Here is a 16666-nt window from a genome sequence, read left to right as displayed (position 1 = left end):
TAAAACCATACTGACCAAAAATAAATAAATAAATAAAATGAAAAAGGAATTCCCACTGTGACACAGCAGGTTAAGTATCTGGTATTGTCTCTGTGGCAGCACAGGTTTGATCCCCAGCTAGCACAGTGGGTTAAGGATCTGGCTTTGTTGCAGCTCTGGTGTAGGTCACAGCTGTGGCTTGGATTCAGTTGCTGGCCCAGGAACTTCTACATGCTGTGGATGCGGCCAAAAACCAAAACCAAAACCAAACCATACTTATCCTAAGAAAGTATCTCTTCGTTTCTTTATGTTTGGATTATTAATATTTTTCTCTATGTTAAAAAGCCTGGAGCCATCTACTTCTTGACAGGATAAAACAACAGGGATCAAATTTATCCTTCTGCCTTAAACAAGCAAATAAGCAGATTAAAATATATGGAAAAAATGAGGGGTTACAAGGAGGGGATGGATGGAGGAATTACAAAGGTGCACGAGGAAACTTTTGAGGGTGACAAATATATTCATTACCTTGATTGTGCTTTCACGGGGATAGATAGACATATTTCAAAACTTAGATTGTATACTTCAAATATGAATAGTTTGGGAGTTCCTGTTGTGGTGCAGTAGAAACGAATTCGACTAGAATACATGAGGATGCAGGCTTGATCCCTGGCCTTGCTTAGTGGGTTAAGGATCGGGTGTTGACATGAACTGTGGTGTAGGTCACAGACTCGGCTTGGATCTGGCATTGCTGTGGCTGTGGCGTAGGCCAGCAACTGCTGCTCCCATTCAACCTCTAGCCGGGGAACCTCCATATGGGGCTGGTGCAGCCCTAAAAAGAAAAAAAAAAGGTAGTTTATTGAGTGTGAATAATAGTTCAATAAACCTGTTTTTAAAGTCCTGGAGAGGGGAAAAAGTAGCCTGGAAACACAGGTACCATTAAAAAAAAGGACTCCTGTGGTATTAGTTGGATAAACTCCTTTTCTTTTGGCAGATTTTTAAAAATTACTGTTAAGCAGAGGTGACTATACAGTAAAAAATACTCCCGTGCTATTTATTTGGATAGTTATTCCTATTTCTCAGATTTATTATTACTGTAGAGCACTGGAATACTAATGAAGTTAAAGCTTTTGGATCCTCACTTACAGAGCTCTTTCCAATGTTCTGTAGCTAATTTTCTATATGTAATTGTGTTTCCCTTTTTTTTTTTTTTTTGTCTTTTTAGGGCTGCACCTGCGGCATATGGAGGTTCCCAGGCTAGGGGTCTAATCGGAGCTGTAGCCATCGGCCTACACCAGAGCCACAGCAACTCAGGATCCGAGCCACGTCTGCGACCTACACCACTGTTCAGGGCAACGCCAGATCCTTAACCCACTGATCTAGGCCAGGGATGGAATCTGAAACCTCATGGTTCCTAGTCGGATTCGTTTCTGCTGCGCCACGATGGGAACTCCTGTGTTTCCTTTTTTAAAAAGAGGACCCAAACTGTATAAGGTTCAGGCTTCACGAAACCTGGATGCAGCCTTCCCTCCCTTCTACTGAATTCATGGGATGCAAAAGTTCTCGGAGCCAGGGATCAAACCTGCACCGCAGCAGCAGTCTGAGCCACAGCCTTGACAATGCCTGATCCTTAACCTGATGAGCCAACTGGGAACTCCCAACTTTTTTTTTTTTCTTTTAGAAAGATTGTATTAAAGGTCTTTAAAGAGTTAACATCCAAACTTCAGATCCAGCTGCCAAGGAGACCCTGTTATGCTGTGGGGGCTGGCTGGCATGGCAGGCAGCTCTGACTTCGCTCTCTTTTGTTCGGGGTTAAGGATGGGAATGCTGGGCAGTGTCTCATCTATGGGTTCCACAGTGCTCAGGGGGTCAGGCAGGGGGTTCACCCACGGCAGCATGATCTTCACTTTGATGGGCAGCACACCCTGTCTGAGCAGCAAAGGCATGGCAGTATCTGCATAGGAGTTAACATGGTCCACACGGTGGATCATCAGGCCATCCACAAACTTCATGGACTTACCCCTCTGTCCTCGGACTTCTCAGGCTCCACGACCTAGCAGCCTGTGGCCCGACATTCCAGGAGGAGCCACAGCACACCGGAGCAGTCCTTCGGCACAGCAAGCCCTCCCAGGAGCCTATAACACAGAGGTTCTGCCTATGTGATGGCACACAGAGCTCTGCCTTTCAGTATAAAGCTCTACAGTGCCCCCAGGGGAGCCAAACCTCTTCTGAAGCACAGTGGTCAATTCCTGGATCCACCAGCACTTCTCATCAAGAACATTCTGGGTCCTGGAGACCAAGATAATGACTTCTGTCCCGGTTGGTGTAAGGCAGACGTCAACTCCAGAGTTTCATTTTTGGCTGGCACCCAGGTGAGACACTTGTTCAGTTCAGCTTTGAGGATGCCATCGGCACCATCTTGGAAATTCGCACTGCCGTGTGGCTGCCTGGTTTCACCTTAAGGAATGACCCCATTGCTGCTGTAAAATGACCTAAGGAGTAAGATGTAAGCAAAAATTTCCCATTGCTCCTACGGACAGAATGCAAACACCCCATGAACTTTAGGACTATGGTTGCCACGCTCAGACTTTAGAGCACCATTCTCTCCTTGAATAAGCCCTTGTGGACTTGGTAAAAGCAGCTGAGGAGCTGTGAATAATATTTCAGACTTCCTTGCTTCCTTTCTCATCAACTGCTCTATCTGGAGAGACCTGAGTGTGAAGGAGAAAAATGACCCAATATGTACACTTCATCTTCAGCAGCTCGTGAATGTCCATTTCCTGCCTCCTTCCAAGGCAATCCAGAATTGAGCAGGCAATGTAGGAGAAGAGAGCTTTGCCTCGGGTGCTCTGTGTGACTCAGCATTGGGAAATTTCAGTTCCAACACCTCCAGAGAGTGTGTTTTGAAATGGTCGTGGAAATAGGATCGTTTACTACATTTGGGCCACATTTCACACTGTTCCTGGGTACAGTGGCCTTGCTCTTCCTCTGTGTCCACCAGATCCCACCAGTCCCTCAGTACAAGCTCAGCGCCTTCCTCCTGCAGTTCCCTTCCCTGATCCAGTGAGTGCAGAGTGAAATTTTCCTCCCCCAGTCCTAGCACCTAAGATAAGACAATTCTTGAAGGTGTTAGGAGTTTAGACTCTAACTGCTATAACCATGTGATCTTGGGAAAGTGATAACTTTTCTGAGCAGAGAGCCCCCCAATAATAATTTATTTTCTACACTAATATGGGTTAATTTTGTAATTAAAATGTTTTATGATGGCAGGAACAATTCCTATTGATGTCATGGAGTTGGCATGAAGCTTAACTAAGAATATACATAAATATCCTTCCTAAACTATAAAATGCTGTACAAATATAAGGTACCAGCGGAGGAGATATTCCAAATATTTAATGACTGGTAGGCATTGGCCTTGACCAATCAAAACAGTCTTCAATCAAGGCACTGGAGCCAGATCCGGTAGGCTCCTGGCTGGGCCAGACATTAACTCTTTAGTTGCTAAATTAAAGGAAAGTTTGGGGTTTCCTGTAAGGAGAAGCTAAGGTAATGGGGATCTAGTGGAAAGAGACTCAGGGGGCTAGGGCCACAGCTATCAAAAAATATTTTGGAGTTCCCTCTTTGGCACAGTGGGTTAGGGATTCAGTCCCTGGCCAGGGAACTTCCATATGCCACGGGTGTGGCCAAAAATTTTTTTTAACTTGCATATCAGTATAATACATTATTGCTTAAAATAGAAGCAATAGTCTTTTATTCATTTGCCAAAAAGCTATAGAGTTCAACATGAACCTTTATGTATATATGCAGTGTTAATTTTTTCAAGACATATGCCTGGAGTTCCCATTGTGGCTCAGCAGAAAGGAATCTGACTGATATCCATGAGGAGGCAGAGTGATCCTTGGCCTGGCTCAATGGTGAGTGTTGCCGTGAGTTGTAGTGTAGTTTGCAGATGTGGCTAGGATCTGGTGTTGGCCAGCAGCTACAGCTCTGATTCAACCCCTAACCTGGGAACTTCCATATGCTGCAGGTGCGGCCCTAAAAAGAAAAAAAAAAAAAAAGCCCAAATCTCTTTTATAGTCCAATAGGTTGTAATGACATTATAGAACTCAGGTAAACCTGAAAAACCTACTAATAAATATTAATTTTTGAGGTCTATTGGTTTTACTCTAAAAAAATCCAATATCCAAATATCTTGATTAATTCAAAATTAATTAAAGAACCAGGAAAATCTTAAATAATAAGGGAAGAAGGCAATCAACCAACAACAACCCTGACACGGAGACTTTGAAACAGCTCTTTTAACCACTGAGGGACATAAATAAATGGAGAGACATCCTGGAATCATAGTTAGAAGATTGAATTTAGTTGAACATGTCAAATTTCTCCAAAAAAATCTATAAAGCTAATGCAGTTCAGATCAAAATTCCAATAAGATTTCTGCTGATAGAGACAAGCTGATTTTCCATATGCAAAAGTATGCCACAAAAAGCTAAAGACAAAAAAATCTTGACTTCAATTGCATACTTTATACAAAATTTAACTCAAAGTGGATCATAGATGTAAAACTAGAAAACTTCTAGAAGAAAATATAGTAGAAATGCTCTTAGACTTATCAAAAGTACAACCCATAAAAAATTGATAAATTGAGCTTTGTTAAAATGAAAAACTTTTGCTTTGTGTTGTTGAAAAGCACATGAAAGGATAGTCAGTATAATCAGCCACTAGGAAAATGCAAATTAAAACCACGATGAGATACTACACAGCTATTTGGATGAAAGTAAAACAAGTGAACCAACAAAAAAAGCACAAGAGCCTGACAGCATCGAGTAATGGCAAGGTGTGGAGGAAGTGGAATTGCTGGTGGGAATATAAAATGGTACTCAGGAAAACAATTTGCCTATTTCTTATAAAGTTAAACACATATTTACTATACGATATAGTATGATCCCCCTCCTATTTACTTTAGAGAAATCAATTTTATATTCACCCCCAAAACCTGCACATGAATATTTATATCCGCTTTATTTGTAATCATTACTTAACAATGGAGACAACTAAAAATCCTTCAGTAGGTGAGTAGATAAACTGGGTACTTTCATATGCTTTAGCATTAAAATACTATTTATCAGTAAATATTATTGCTAGTAGAGTATGAATACTATTGAGGAATAAAAAGGAATGAACTATTATTACTACAGGCAGCAACATGAATGAGTCTCAGAGACATTATGTGGAGTCAAATAATCCAGTCTCAAAAGGTAATATACCTTCACCCAAAGCCATACAAATAAAACTAAAAATAAACAAATAAGACCTAAACAAACTTACAAGCTTTTGCACAGCAAAGGAAACCTTAAAAAAAAAAAAAAAAGACAGCCTAAGAAATGAGAAAAATAATTGCAAATGATGCAACCGACAACCAACAAGGGATTAATGTCCAGAATATACAAACAACTCATACAACTCAACAACAACAACAACAAACAAACAACCCAATTGAAAAATGGGCAGAAGACCTAAGGAGACATTTCTCCAAAGATATACGAATGGGCCAGTAGGCACATGGAAGGATGCTCAACATCGTTAATTATTAGAGAAATGCAAATCAAAACTACAATGAGGTACTACCTCACACCAGTCAGAATGGCCATCATTACTAAGTCTACAAATAAAAATGCTAGAGAGGAGTTCCCATTGTGGCTCAGAGGAAATGAACCCTACTAGTATCCATAAGAATGTGGGTTCAATCCCTGGCCTCACTCAGTGGGTTAGGGATCCGGCATTGTCTCAAGCTGTGGTGTGGGTTGCAGACTTGGCTTGAATCTGTCACTGCTGTGACTGTGATGTAGGTCGGCAGCTAGCCTGGGAACTTCCATATGCCAAACCTTTGGCCCTAAAAAAAAAAAAATTCTGGAGAGAGTGTGAAGAAAAGGGAACCCTCCACTGTTGGTGGGAATGTAAGTTGGTACAACCACTATGGAGAACAGTATGGAGATACCTTAGAAAACTAAAAATAGAACTGCCATATGATCCAGCAATCCCACTCCTAGGCATATATCTGGACAAAACTTTCATTCAAAAAGACACAAGCATCCCTATGTTCATTTTAGCACTATTCACAATAGCCAAGACATGGAAAAAACCTAAATGCCCATCAGCAGATGAATGGATTAAGAAGTGTGGTACATGTATACAATGGAATGCTACTCAGCCATAAAAAGAATGAGATAATGCCATTCACAGCAACATGGATGCAACTAGAGATTCTTATACTAAATGAAGTTAGTCAGAAAGAGAAGGACAAATACCACATGATATCAGATCTAAAATATGGCACAAATGAACCTATGTACAAAACAGAAACAGACTCACAGACATAGAGGTTGCCAAGGGGAGGGGGGAGGGAGTGGGATGGACTGTGCGTTTGGGGTTAGTAGATGCAAACTATTGCATTTAGAAAGGATAAGCCATGAAGTCCTACTGTATAGCACAGGGAACGATATGCAATCTCCTGGGATAGCCCATGTTGGAAAATAATTTTAAAAAGAAGGTATAGGGGTTCTCGTCGTGGCTCAGTGGTTAATGAATCCGACTAGGAACCATGAGGTTGCAGGTTCGATCCCTGGTCTTGCTCAGTGGGTCAAGGATCAGGCATTGCCATGAGCTGTGGTGTAGGTCACAGACTTGGCTGGAATCCTTCGTTGCTGTGGCTGTGGGCCAGCGGCTACAGCTCCAATTAGACCCCTAGCCTGGGAACCTCCATATGCCACGGGAGCGGCCCTAGAAAAGGCAAAAAAAAAGGCCAAAAAAAAAGAAAAAGAAGGTGCATATATATGTGTGTAGCATCACTTTGCTATACAGCAGAAATTGGCACAACATTGTAAATCAACTATATTTTAATAAAAAATGAAAAATTTTAGAAAGATTGTATACTTTATGTTTCCATTTCTATGACATTCAGGAAGAAGGCCAAATGAAGGAATAATGGAGAACAGGCAAGAGGTTGCCAGAAATTAGGGATGGGGGTGGGCGGTGGGGGGGGAGTGCGGCTCTGAAGAGGTAGCATGGGGGATTTTTTAGGGTGTGAGTTATAGAATTGTCTGTATCCTGATTGTCATGATGTTTACACATAAGAATGTACACAGACACACACACATACATACGTCAATTTTACTACATATAGATTAAAAAAAAGAAAGCCTGTACCTGGGTAGGAGCTCTGAATCCTCCTGAAAGATACAGTTTGCCAAAATTCTGTGCTCTTCACTTCAGTTTCAAAGTAGAAAACAAAATATTATTGTCAAGTAAATAGATTGTAAAGGAGTTCCCATCATGGCTCAGCAGTTAGCGAACCTCACCACATCCATGAGCACACGGGTTTGATCCCTGGCCTTGCTTAGTAGATTAAGGATCCGGCGTTGCTGTGAGCTGTGGTGTAGGTCACAGGGATGGCTCAGATCCTGTGTTGCTGTGGCTATGGTGTAGGCCGGTGGCTGCAGCTCCCATTGGACCCCTAGCCTGGGAAGCTCCATATGCCTCAGGTGCAGCCCTAAAAAGACACACACACACACACATGCGCGCGCACACACGCATACACACACACACACACGTAAAAATATAACCAAAAAAACCAAACCAAAACCATACCTCTTATATGCAGCCTCAGAAACGCAATATCCAGAATTGGACTCACTGGGTAATTATCCTTCACAAGCATAGAACCAGGCTTCAGATTATTAGAGCAACAGGTTGAACTGAAAAAACTAGGCAGAGGTGCTTGCCGATGTGAAATTGTTACCATTCAGAGGTTTACTGCATTGTTTTTCTTCGACTTAATTTCATTTTCTATTTCAGGCCAGATCTATTGATAAGCTCTCTGGGGCTATTTTTATGAAGAAAACGAAAAGAAAAGAAATGAAATGTGTGTGTGTAAGAGTTCACAGTGGGTTACAAATGATCTGTGTTTTCTTTTTGCATCTTAGTATTTTTAAGAAAGCTCTCTACTGAGCGTATGTTTATAAACCAATAACCTAAGTCAGTTATAGAACTTAAGTCAATTGCTTAACTAGAGGATCTTCCACAGAGAAAAAAGTATGGACTGTGTTTTATCTTGTGTAGGCAAGAATGGGCTTAGTTACTCTAGATATGATATCTAGTAAATGGGTGCTTCTACAAGGATTTCAAACAGAGGTCCCTTAAAAGATTGGGTAAACAATTTGGCAGTTCCTCAAAAAGTTAAACATAGAATTACCATATGACCCAGCCATTCCGCTCCTAGGTGTATACTTACAAGAACTGAAAATCGGTATTCAAATAAGTACATGTACACTCACGTTCATAACAGCATTATTTGCAGTTGTCAAAAGCTGGAAACAACCACGTGTCCATCAACTGATGAATGGATAAAGAAAATGTTATATATGTACACAAGGGGATAGTATTCAGCCGTAAAAAGGGATGAAGCGCTGACACAAGCTACAGCAAGGATGAACCTTGAAAATGTTATACTAAGGGAGAGTTGCCAGACAGAAAAGGTCACATATTGTGTGATTCCGTTTATGTGAAATATCCAGAACAGGTAAACCTAATGACAGAAGGCAGACAAATGGTGGGGAAGGGCTGGGGAGGAAGGAAGGGGGAATGATGGTGTCATGGATATGGTGTTTCCCTTTGGGGGAAATAAAAATGTTTTGGAACTCAATAGATGTGATTATACAACATTGTGAAAGTATAACATACCACTGAATTATGCACTTTAAAATGATTAATTTTGTGTTCTGTGACTTTTACTCAATTTTAAAATATGATGAACTGTGTCCCTGCAATCTTCTTGCAATTTGCAGCACAATCTTTGTTTTTCAAGAAAATCATAAGGGATACATTTAGTTTTGCCCATATCTGAATAGTTAAGAACTCTTGAGTGGCATGTGAATTAATCAGCGATATGTATTTTTTCTGAAAGTGATCTGAATATTCTAAAAATATTCAGAGGAATTGAGTAGTCGGAATGGTTACAAATCAGCATAATGAACTCTCTTTGTACAAGCTTTTCAATGCTCTTCATGTGTAAAAGGTATCTACAAATATTTAATTATAGCAAAATCATCTGTTGGAATAACATTCTATTTAGCTGCTATTGCCCCAGTGGTCTTTGCAATTCTTGGGATGCTGTGCCTGACAAAGGCACTTCATTGTTGTGATGAGGGTGAGAGAAGTGAGAGTGAGGGGGAGTGGGGTATTACCTACAATATTTGACTCTGGGGCCTGGAATATTTCTAAAAATTTTGAAAACCTCAGGTTTCTCTTTTCACTTAGCAATCGCTCTTCTTTCAAACATCCAATTTTCTTGAAAAATTCTTAGACCATCTCATTTTTCCTTCAAAAGTCTGTGGATGATGCATATACCAAATGACTCTCCTTTAAAAAATCATCACAAAGTCCTTTACCGAAATTCATTATTTGAATTTTCCATTTTATTTGTTTCTAACCACGACTCTGAAAATTTCAGGCAAAATTTCAGAGCTGGATAGTCCCTGCCCATTCCAGACTCACTCTTACCTTTTCCCACTGTACCCTAGGCCCTGGCAGGCTGACCTCCATTGATTTCATTAAGAGGCTCCAGACCCTCTGGCTTCCTGAAGGGTTCAGCCAACGGGAGGCACATGCAGGAGGTCAGAGGGCAGGGGCAGAGAGAAACTGGAGTATCTATTCATCCACAGCACTCTCTGCAGCCTGTGGGTTGACCACGGCTGCATTTTGTGTTGTGTTCTTACAGAAGGCCATCACTTGTGCTCTGCGACCCCCTCCTACAGCAATAGTCACAGCCATGGCTTCAACAACAGCTTTCCCTCCATTCCAGATGTTTCTCTTTTCTGCCATTTCTGACTTACGGGTGGTAAAGGCACCACACTGTTTTTCGTACTTTCTTGCTAGACCATCCCTGGCTGGTTTCCCCTTGCTCTGCGCAAAGGACTAACTACATAGTTTGTAGGGTCTGGTGCAAAATGAAAATGCAGCACTCTTTGTTTGAAGATCACGATGGATTTCAAGATGGTGTCTGCAAGGCATTAAATAGTGTGGGACCCTTCTAAGTGTGAGGTCCTGTGTAACCACACACGCTCCACATCCAGAAAGCCCGCCCTGCCTGCATACTATTGTAAACAGCACTTACCTTAAAGCTCCTCCGTTACCTGTTGAGCATGCCACTCGTTTCCTGCCAGGATCCTTTCTCATACAAGATCTTATGGATTCGCACTCCCATTAAAAAAAAAAAATTGTGACTCCATTAGGGGTTCTGGAAAAGTAGCCATTATCTATACTTAGATTTTTAACACTGTGCAATCTAAAATTTTTTGATTGATTTGCATCTGCAGTCACTTACTCTCTGTCTTCCTTGTCCTTACAGCGAATAAAGCTATTCATTTGGCTTTGGGAGGCAGTGAGGGCCAGCACAGCCCTTGAACACTACCAATCCTGTGCTGGTACCCTAGCTAAAATGTGTGACTCCCAAAGATGCCTTTTGGGCAGGCACAGCAATTTTTAGCAATGATTTCAACCAATGGGTTGCTTTTTTTTTTTTTTTTTTTTTTTTTTAAGTACTGGATACAGAATCTACTGTATACCCTAGCTTTTCTGTTTCTTTTTCTCTCGGAAATAAGACTTCAACTGAGAACTTTCTCATAGCCTGGAACCTATTTTCTCTGGCTAGAAACTTCCCAGAGATAGCGATCTCTTAGTATTACTTAACAAACACCAGTTAGGCCTCTTGTCTTGAGTAAGGCCTTCTCTCTCAACACTGTCCTTAACAGCCTTGGGGGTTGAGGTGACAAGAAACAAATTAGGCTATCTTGTTGGTTTCAAAATGGGAGTCCCATAAGCCCTTCTGTGCCAGGACTTTTGGCTTTCATTGCTTTGGTTGTTACAGATTCAGGGATGACAAAGAAGATGAGTTTGAGAAATACTCTATAACCATAGCATTTCACTGCTTGAACTTGCCACAGACTTAGGTGCCCTTGACGGCTCAGCCTTCTTCAGTAAGTGAATTTAGTTACATCCATCACTCATTTCTAAAAGCACTGATTTCTTCTATCCTCAGGGTCCTTTGATTTGGTCATGTTGCCTCTCAAGAGCCTTGGACAGAGCAGGAAGCAGAGGTAGGATTTTCTTTCCATGCTTTTCTCTCTCTATTTCTCCCTGCCTCCAGTTTTCCCAACTTTTAAGAAACTCTCCTAAACAGACACGTTTAATAGAAAGTATTATACAGAAGGGTTCACTTCTTTGAAGAGTTACCAAATATATTGTCTCATCTTTTCTCTGAAATGCAAATTTTCTCTCAAAGAGGACAAACTTTCATTTCAAAAGGGGGTCATCTGAAAAAAATAATTCCATCTATTTAAATCCAGAGCACAGAAAAATTACTCCTAGAATAAATAATACAGGAATACTCACTGAGCCTAAAACACTTCGTTAGGTTGTGAATTGGCTGCATTTCCATTTCTATTCAGTTGTGATCTGTTCTTGGAGAGGCAAATAACCAGCGTGGCCTCTGACAGAACCCTTCTCTTGTGAAAGCCTTGCTTAGATTTCTAGTTTGGATGGCTGGAAGGGGCCGAGGGTCTTGTACTCAAACTAAAATGAGGAAACTCAGTAGCTGTTCTGAACTGGGTGACAGGGCTGGTAAGCACAGAGTTGAGAATTTTGCCCAGTGCATCAGATTCCTAAGCCATGCAATTTTTTTTTTTTTGTCTTTTTGGGGCCCCAGGAGGTTCCAGGCTAGGGGCTGAATTGGAGCTGTAGCCATCAGCCTACACCACAACTCACAGCAACGCCGGATCCTCAACCCACTGATCGGGGCCAGGGATCGAAGCTGCATCCTCATGGATACTAGTCGGAGTTTGTTAACCACTGAGCCACGACGGGAACTCCTAAGCCATGCAATTTTGAAGTGGTTCTGAGGAGATACATTTTTTTTCGGGGAAAATCAGCCGCCAGTTTTACTTTGCGTCTTCCTCCATCCCCAGCCCTGCCATTTTCCTTCCTGGGCATTGTCTTCTATGTGGTTGAGAGGGCCCTCAGCAAGTACCTGTCCACCTTACTCTCTGCAGTATTCATCTCTGCCTTCTCCCTGGATGACCTGCTGGACACAGGTGGTGTTGCTCTGAACGTCTCACAGTAACAAAACTGCCATTTTCACATATCTACTGTAAGTCGGAACTATATTTCAACATTTAAAAAATTTTCATAATTATTATTATTTTTCTTGATTTTCTTTCTTTTTTTTTTTTTTTTAATGGCTACACCCGAGGCATATGGAAGTTTCTGGGCTAGGGGCTGAATCAGAGCTGCAGCTGCTGGCCTATGCCAGCCACAACAATGCCTGATCTGAGCCACATCTGCCACCTACACTGCAGCTCACGGCAATGCTGGATCCTTAACCCACTGAGTAAGGCCAGGGATCAAACCTGCATCCTCACAGACACTAAGTCGGGTTCTTAACCCGCTGAGCCACATCGGGAACTCCAATTTTCATAATTACTGATAACATTTAATACTAATTGAGTAATCCTGGTCATTTTAAATTTCAGCGCTTTTATATATATATTGCTTTTAAAATTATTTCAGACTTATTTGAAACATTTCAGCAGTAGTAGGGAGAAAAGTATAATAGACAGATTCAGCAATTATCCATGCTTTGCTAATCTTGTTTTATTTATCTTTTATTAGGAGAGGGCTGGAGTGTTTGAAAATAAATCCTAAACATACTTTCACCCAAAACTCCTCATTATGCATCTCTAAATAGATAAGAATTTAAGGAAAAAACATAACCATAACACCATTATCACATCTAACGAAATTAATAATTTCTTAACATCAAGTTCACATTTTATTTTCCTGATTGTCTCAACAATGTCTTTTTAACTGGTTTATTCAAATCGGAGCCACGCAATATCTAAACATTGTGCTTGGTTTACTATGCATTTTAAAAGCCATTATTTACATACATTAGAGTTTTACTTCATTTAACCAGTGAAGAAGGTATGGTTCCAGTTTGCAGGTGGGTGAACTGGGACCCAGAGAGGTTAAGAAACCTCCCCAAGTTCTCGTTGCTGGTAGCAGACAGATTCAGAGTTTGAATTAAGGTCTGCCTAAATCCAAAGACTCCATTTTACTTCTTCCCCTTCAGGCCACCGGAATTTTTTCCGTGTTGCAGAGGCAAAGGGCCTAGTGGTTAAGAGAGAGGGTTTGGGCTCAGGTTAGCCTGGATGCAAACTGGAGCAAGTTACATAATCTCTCTGAGCTTCCACTTCTGTCTGCATCTGTAAAATAAGGTTAAGGATGAGGGTTTGGGGCTGATGAAATAGGAGAATGCATGTCTAGTACTTAGCATAGTGCTTGGCATATAGAAAGCACTCAGTAAAGCTTAGCTATTACTAGTGTAGAGGAGGAGAAAGGATCACAGCGTGTGTGTTTGTTTTTGTCAATGGCTCAGGAATGGTGGTTCATCATTGTTACTACAACCTGTTTCAGGTTGAGGCTGAAGGGGAGGAGTAGGGTGGTGATTCTGCCTGGATTGGAGAAGGAAGCCCTGAACATAAAGACTTAAATAGGCATCTGAAGAGTTCTCCTGAGCCCTCAGCTGAAAAATAGTTGAATACGTCTTCTGACCCTGCTTATCTCCACTGAGGGAAAACCAGTGGGTAGGAGACATGGTGGGAGGGAGATTATTCAAATTTGGAACCATGTAAATGCAGGAAACCTATTCCAAAAAAAAAAAAAAAAACTGCATTAAAAAAAAAAACAACAAAAAAACCCACCCTCTTTTACCACGGGGGTTAGTGCTGAGAATGGGAAAACTAGGATCTAATGACAATAATAATGATAAAATAATAATAATAAATAATAGTAATAATCCCTTCACATTTTTTTACAGCCCTAGGAGGACTTTGATCATATAAGGCAGGTTTTGCACTGGGAAGGGACTGTTTCAGCCTGACTCTGATTTCAAACATTCAAGGTAATATTTTAACTTTAGCTATCCTCCCTCTGACACTCATTCTAAGAGTCCAGACTAGTGCTCCCAGACTCGGGGTGGTCTTCAAGCGAATGCATTGTTGAGGGTTGAATCCATCAACTACCAAAGGTCTCTGTATGTATTGTCTGTGCGTTTATGGACGCTTCCCACTTTATTAGACCATAGGTCATTTTTGATGCTTAAATCAGTTAAGACTCTGGGGCCCTTATTTTCTTAGAGTCCTCGGGAAGGGAGGGGGCACATAACACTGCTCCCTGATAATCAAGAACTTGTTCTAAGGTCTTTACATATATGAACTCATTTAAATCTCCCAGTAACACTACACTGCAGGTACCATTGTTCTGATTTTACAGACAAAGAAACTGACCCAGTGAGGAAGTAACTTGCCTAAGGTCAGAGCCTGCAAGACTAACCATTAGGTTTACTACCTCTCTGTTGGCAGTGAGCCAAGCATATAGGGGTCCTTCGAAGGTGACACAGGCATCCTTGGCTGTGAAGCAGCAACTCCTTAGGCCCCAAATCCTTCCTCTCTTTTGGGGGCAGGAAGGACCAAGGTGTCAGTTTCCTCATTGACCCTGGGCGTGTTACTCCTTTCAAGCCTCGGCTTCCTTATCTGCCCCAGGGAGGAGTTTTAGGTTAAAAGACCTCTCCTGGCATTACAAGCTGTGGGTGTGTGCTGGGGGGCGGGGGTGGGGGGTGGAGGGGCTGAGGTTTCTGGGCGGCACTGCGCTGCTTTTCCCAGGTCTATAGAGGAAACACGACGTGTTGAGGTTTTGACCTAGTCACTGCCTCCCAGCAGGTCAGGCGCCCAGGCAGTGATGGCGCTCAAGCTTGGCTCTTCTTTCTCGGCTTGGAAAAGGGCTGCCACTGCAGCCAGCTCCAGCCACGGCCCGGCTTCCCGGAGTTCGAGGGTGGGTCTTTCTGCCCTGAGGGAGTTAGAGATGAGATTGTATTCTTAGGAAGGCTTCTTGGAGGGAGTGATAGTGGAGACGTGTCCTGAAGGTCTAGCAGGAGTTGGTAAGAAGAGGTGGAGGGGGAGGGATACCCCCACCCCCCGCCCCCCGCCACAGAACAAAGAAGCACTACCCGGCTTACAGTATAGGAGGAGGAGGAGCTGTGAGAGTGGAGAGGTCTGTAAGGGCGAAATCGCGCGGGGGCTTCAGAGCTTTATTCTAAGAGCAATTGGGAGGGGTTTGAAGGAGTGTCGTCCAGAGTTTTAGAAAGACTCTTCTAGCCGCTCGGGAAGAATGGGTCGGAGGGGGATAGGAGGCTATCACAAAAAGCGTTCGGGATGGAAGATGACCAAGGGCTGAGGAAAGTGGTGATGAGGGGGGTGACCGAGCATCTGAGCCTTTCTTAAACCCCAAAACAGTGTGCGCTGCCCCTCTACTTTCTTGCTTATGTGGGAGGGCCACATAAAGGGCAGGGCACCAGCCAAAGGCTCAAAGAGCGAAACAGTGCAGAGCCCCCTCCTCTTTCGGGGGCTCTCTGATCCAGGTGCCCCAGAACTGGTAGTGTTATGCGGGAGAACTTACCACGGCTGAAGATGGAGAACCGTTACCCCTCAAGATACACAAAAACCTCGGCCGCTTTTGGCAGCAGCCTCCTCCGCCCATGACCTCATGCTTTAAGCTCCCATATAGCCTTCCCCCGCCCTGTCCACACCCGGCGCCCGAGCGGGGGGTGGGGTGGACGTTGGCGAAGGTCTTGGTAGCGGGAGCACCTTATTTATCCTGCGCGAAGAATTGGGGGAAGGGGCGCAACGATCTCCCCATACTGAAAAAATTGTGGTTTAACTTTCCTTTAAGCAAAACACTCGCTGTCTGGTGGGCTCTTCACGAGGTAGATGCCCCGCGCCCGGCCCGAGGTGGTCTGTTTAGCCGAACCATTTTTGGTTCATGTTCCTTTGGACCAGAAAAGCCGCCTGGAAGTGCTGGCGTCCGGAGCTGGCGAAGGGGGCCGCGCCTTCGAGGGACCTGGGAGCTGTCCCGCTCTCGCCCCCCTGGCGCTGCCGAGGCTTGAACCCTTGGCTCGCCTTTCAGCCCGCGCCCTGCCCCCTGCTCGCAGCTGCTCTCGGTTTGGGTGCAGCGGTTTCCCCCGCAGAGGAGGAGGAGGAGACAGCGCGAGGAGCGACTCCCGGCTCGGGTTTCCGCACCAATGCCGAGCAGCCCCGGGCGGCCCCCGGCGGCCGGCCCTCCTCCCCGGCACCACGTTCCACAGTCATGGCGCATGAGGAGGGGCGAACGCGCGCCGCGGCGGCACCCGCGCCCCCTCCCCTCCGCCGCCGGGCCCCGGCCCCTCTCCTAGGCAACCTCCCTCCCCCGCCTGCTGCGCCGCGGAGATGGAGACCCCTCCCCAGAGGGCTGCAGTTCCAGCGCTGTTTGCAGCACCTCCTCCCCGCCCCCAACGGGGCGGAGGGATGGAGCCGCGCGCTTCGCGAACCTCCAGCCCCTTCTCGGGAGCCTCAGCCCCTCTCCCCGACCTAGCGAGGCCGGGGTGCAGTAGAGGGTAGGCGCAGACCATCTCCCCTCAGCCCACCCAGACCTTGGCATCTTTGCAACCCCTTGAAAAATAAACAGAAAACCCAAACCCCAGTCATTAGATTGCAAAGCGCATTACAATAACCCGGACGGCTACGCAGGAAACAATCCT

The 16666-nt window shown here is 43.8% G+C and overlaps 1 protein-coding gene across 1 annotated transcript; it reads right to left on the bottom strand.

Annotated features, from left to right (window-relative positions):
* Positions 1 to 1688: 1688 nt before the first annotated feature.
* Positions 1689 to 15630, bottom strand: LOC125136602 (40S ribosomal protein S3). Its single transcript, XM_053743527.1, is given in 7 exon segments — positions 1689 to 2014; positions 2017 to 2159; positions 2161 to 2332; positions 2335 to 2436; positions 14801 to 14940; positions 15110 to 15186; positions 15550 to 15630. Coding segments are annotated over 7 exon segments (1041 nt in total).
* Between the last annotated feature and the right edge of the window lie 1036 nt (positions 15631 to 16666).

The sequence above is a fragment of the Phacochoerus africanus genome, chromosome 9, assembly GCF_016906955.1.
Source record: "Phacochoerus africanus isolate WHEZ1 chromosome 9, ROS_Pafr_v1, whole genome shotgun sequence".
Taxonomy (NCBI): domain Eukaryota; kingdom Metazoa; phylum Chordata; class Mammalia; order Artiodactyla; family Suidae; genus Phacochoerus; species Phacochoerus africanus.
The sequence above is the reverse complement of the archived record's forward strand: the minus strand, read 5'-3'. Positions and strand labels throughout refer to the sequence as shown.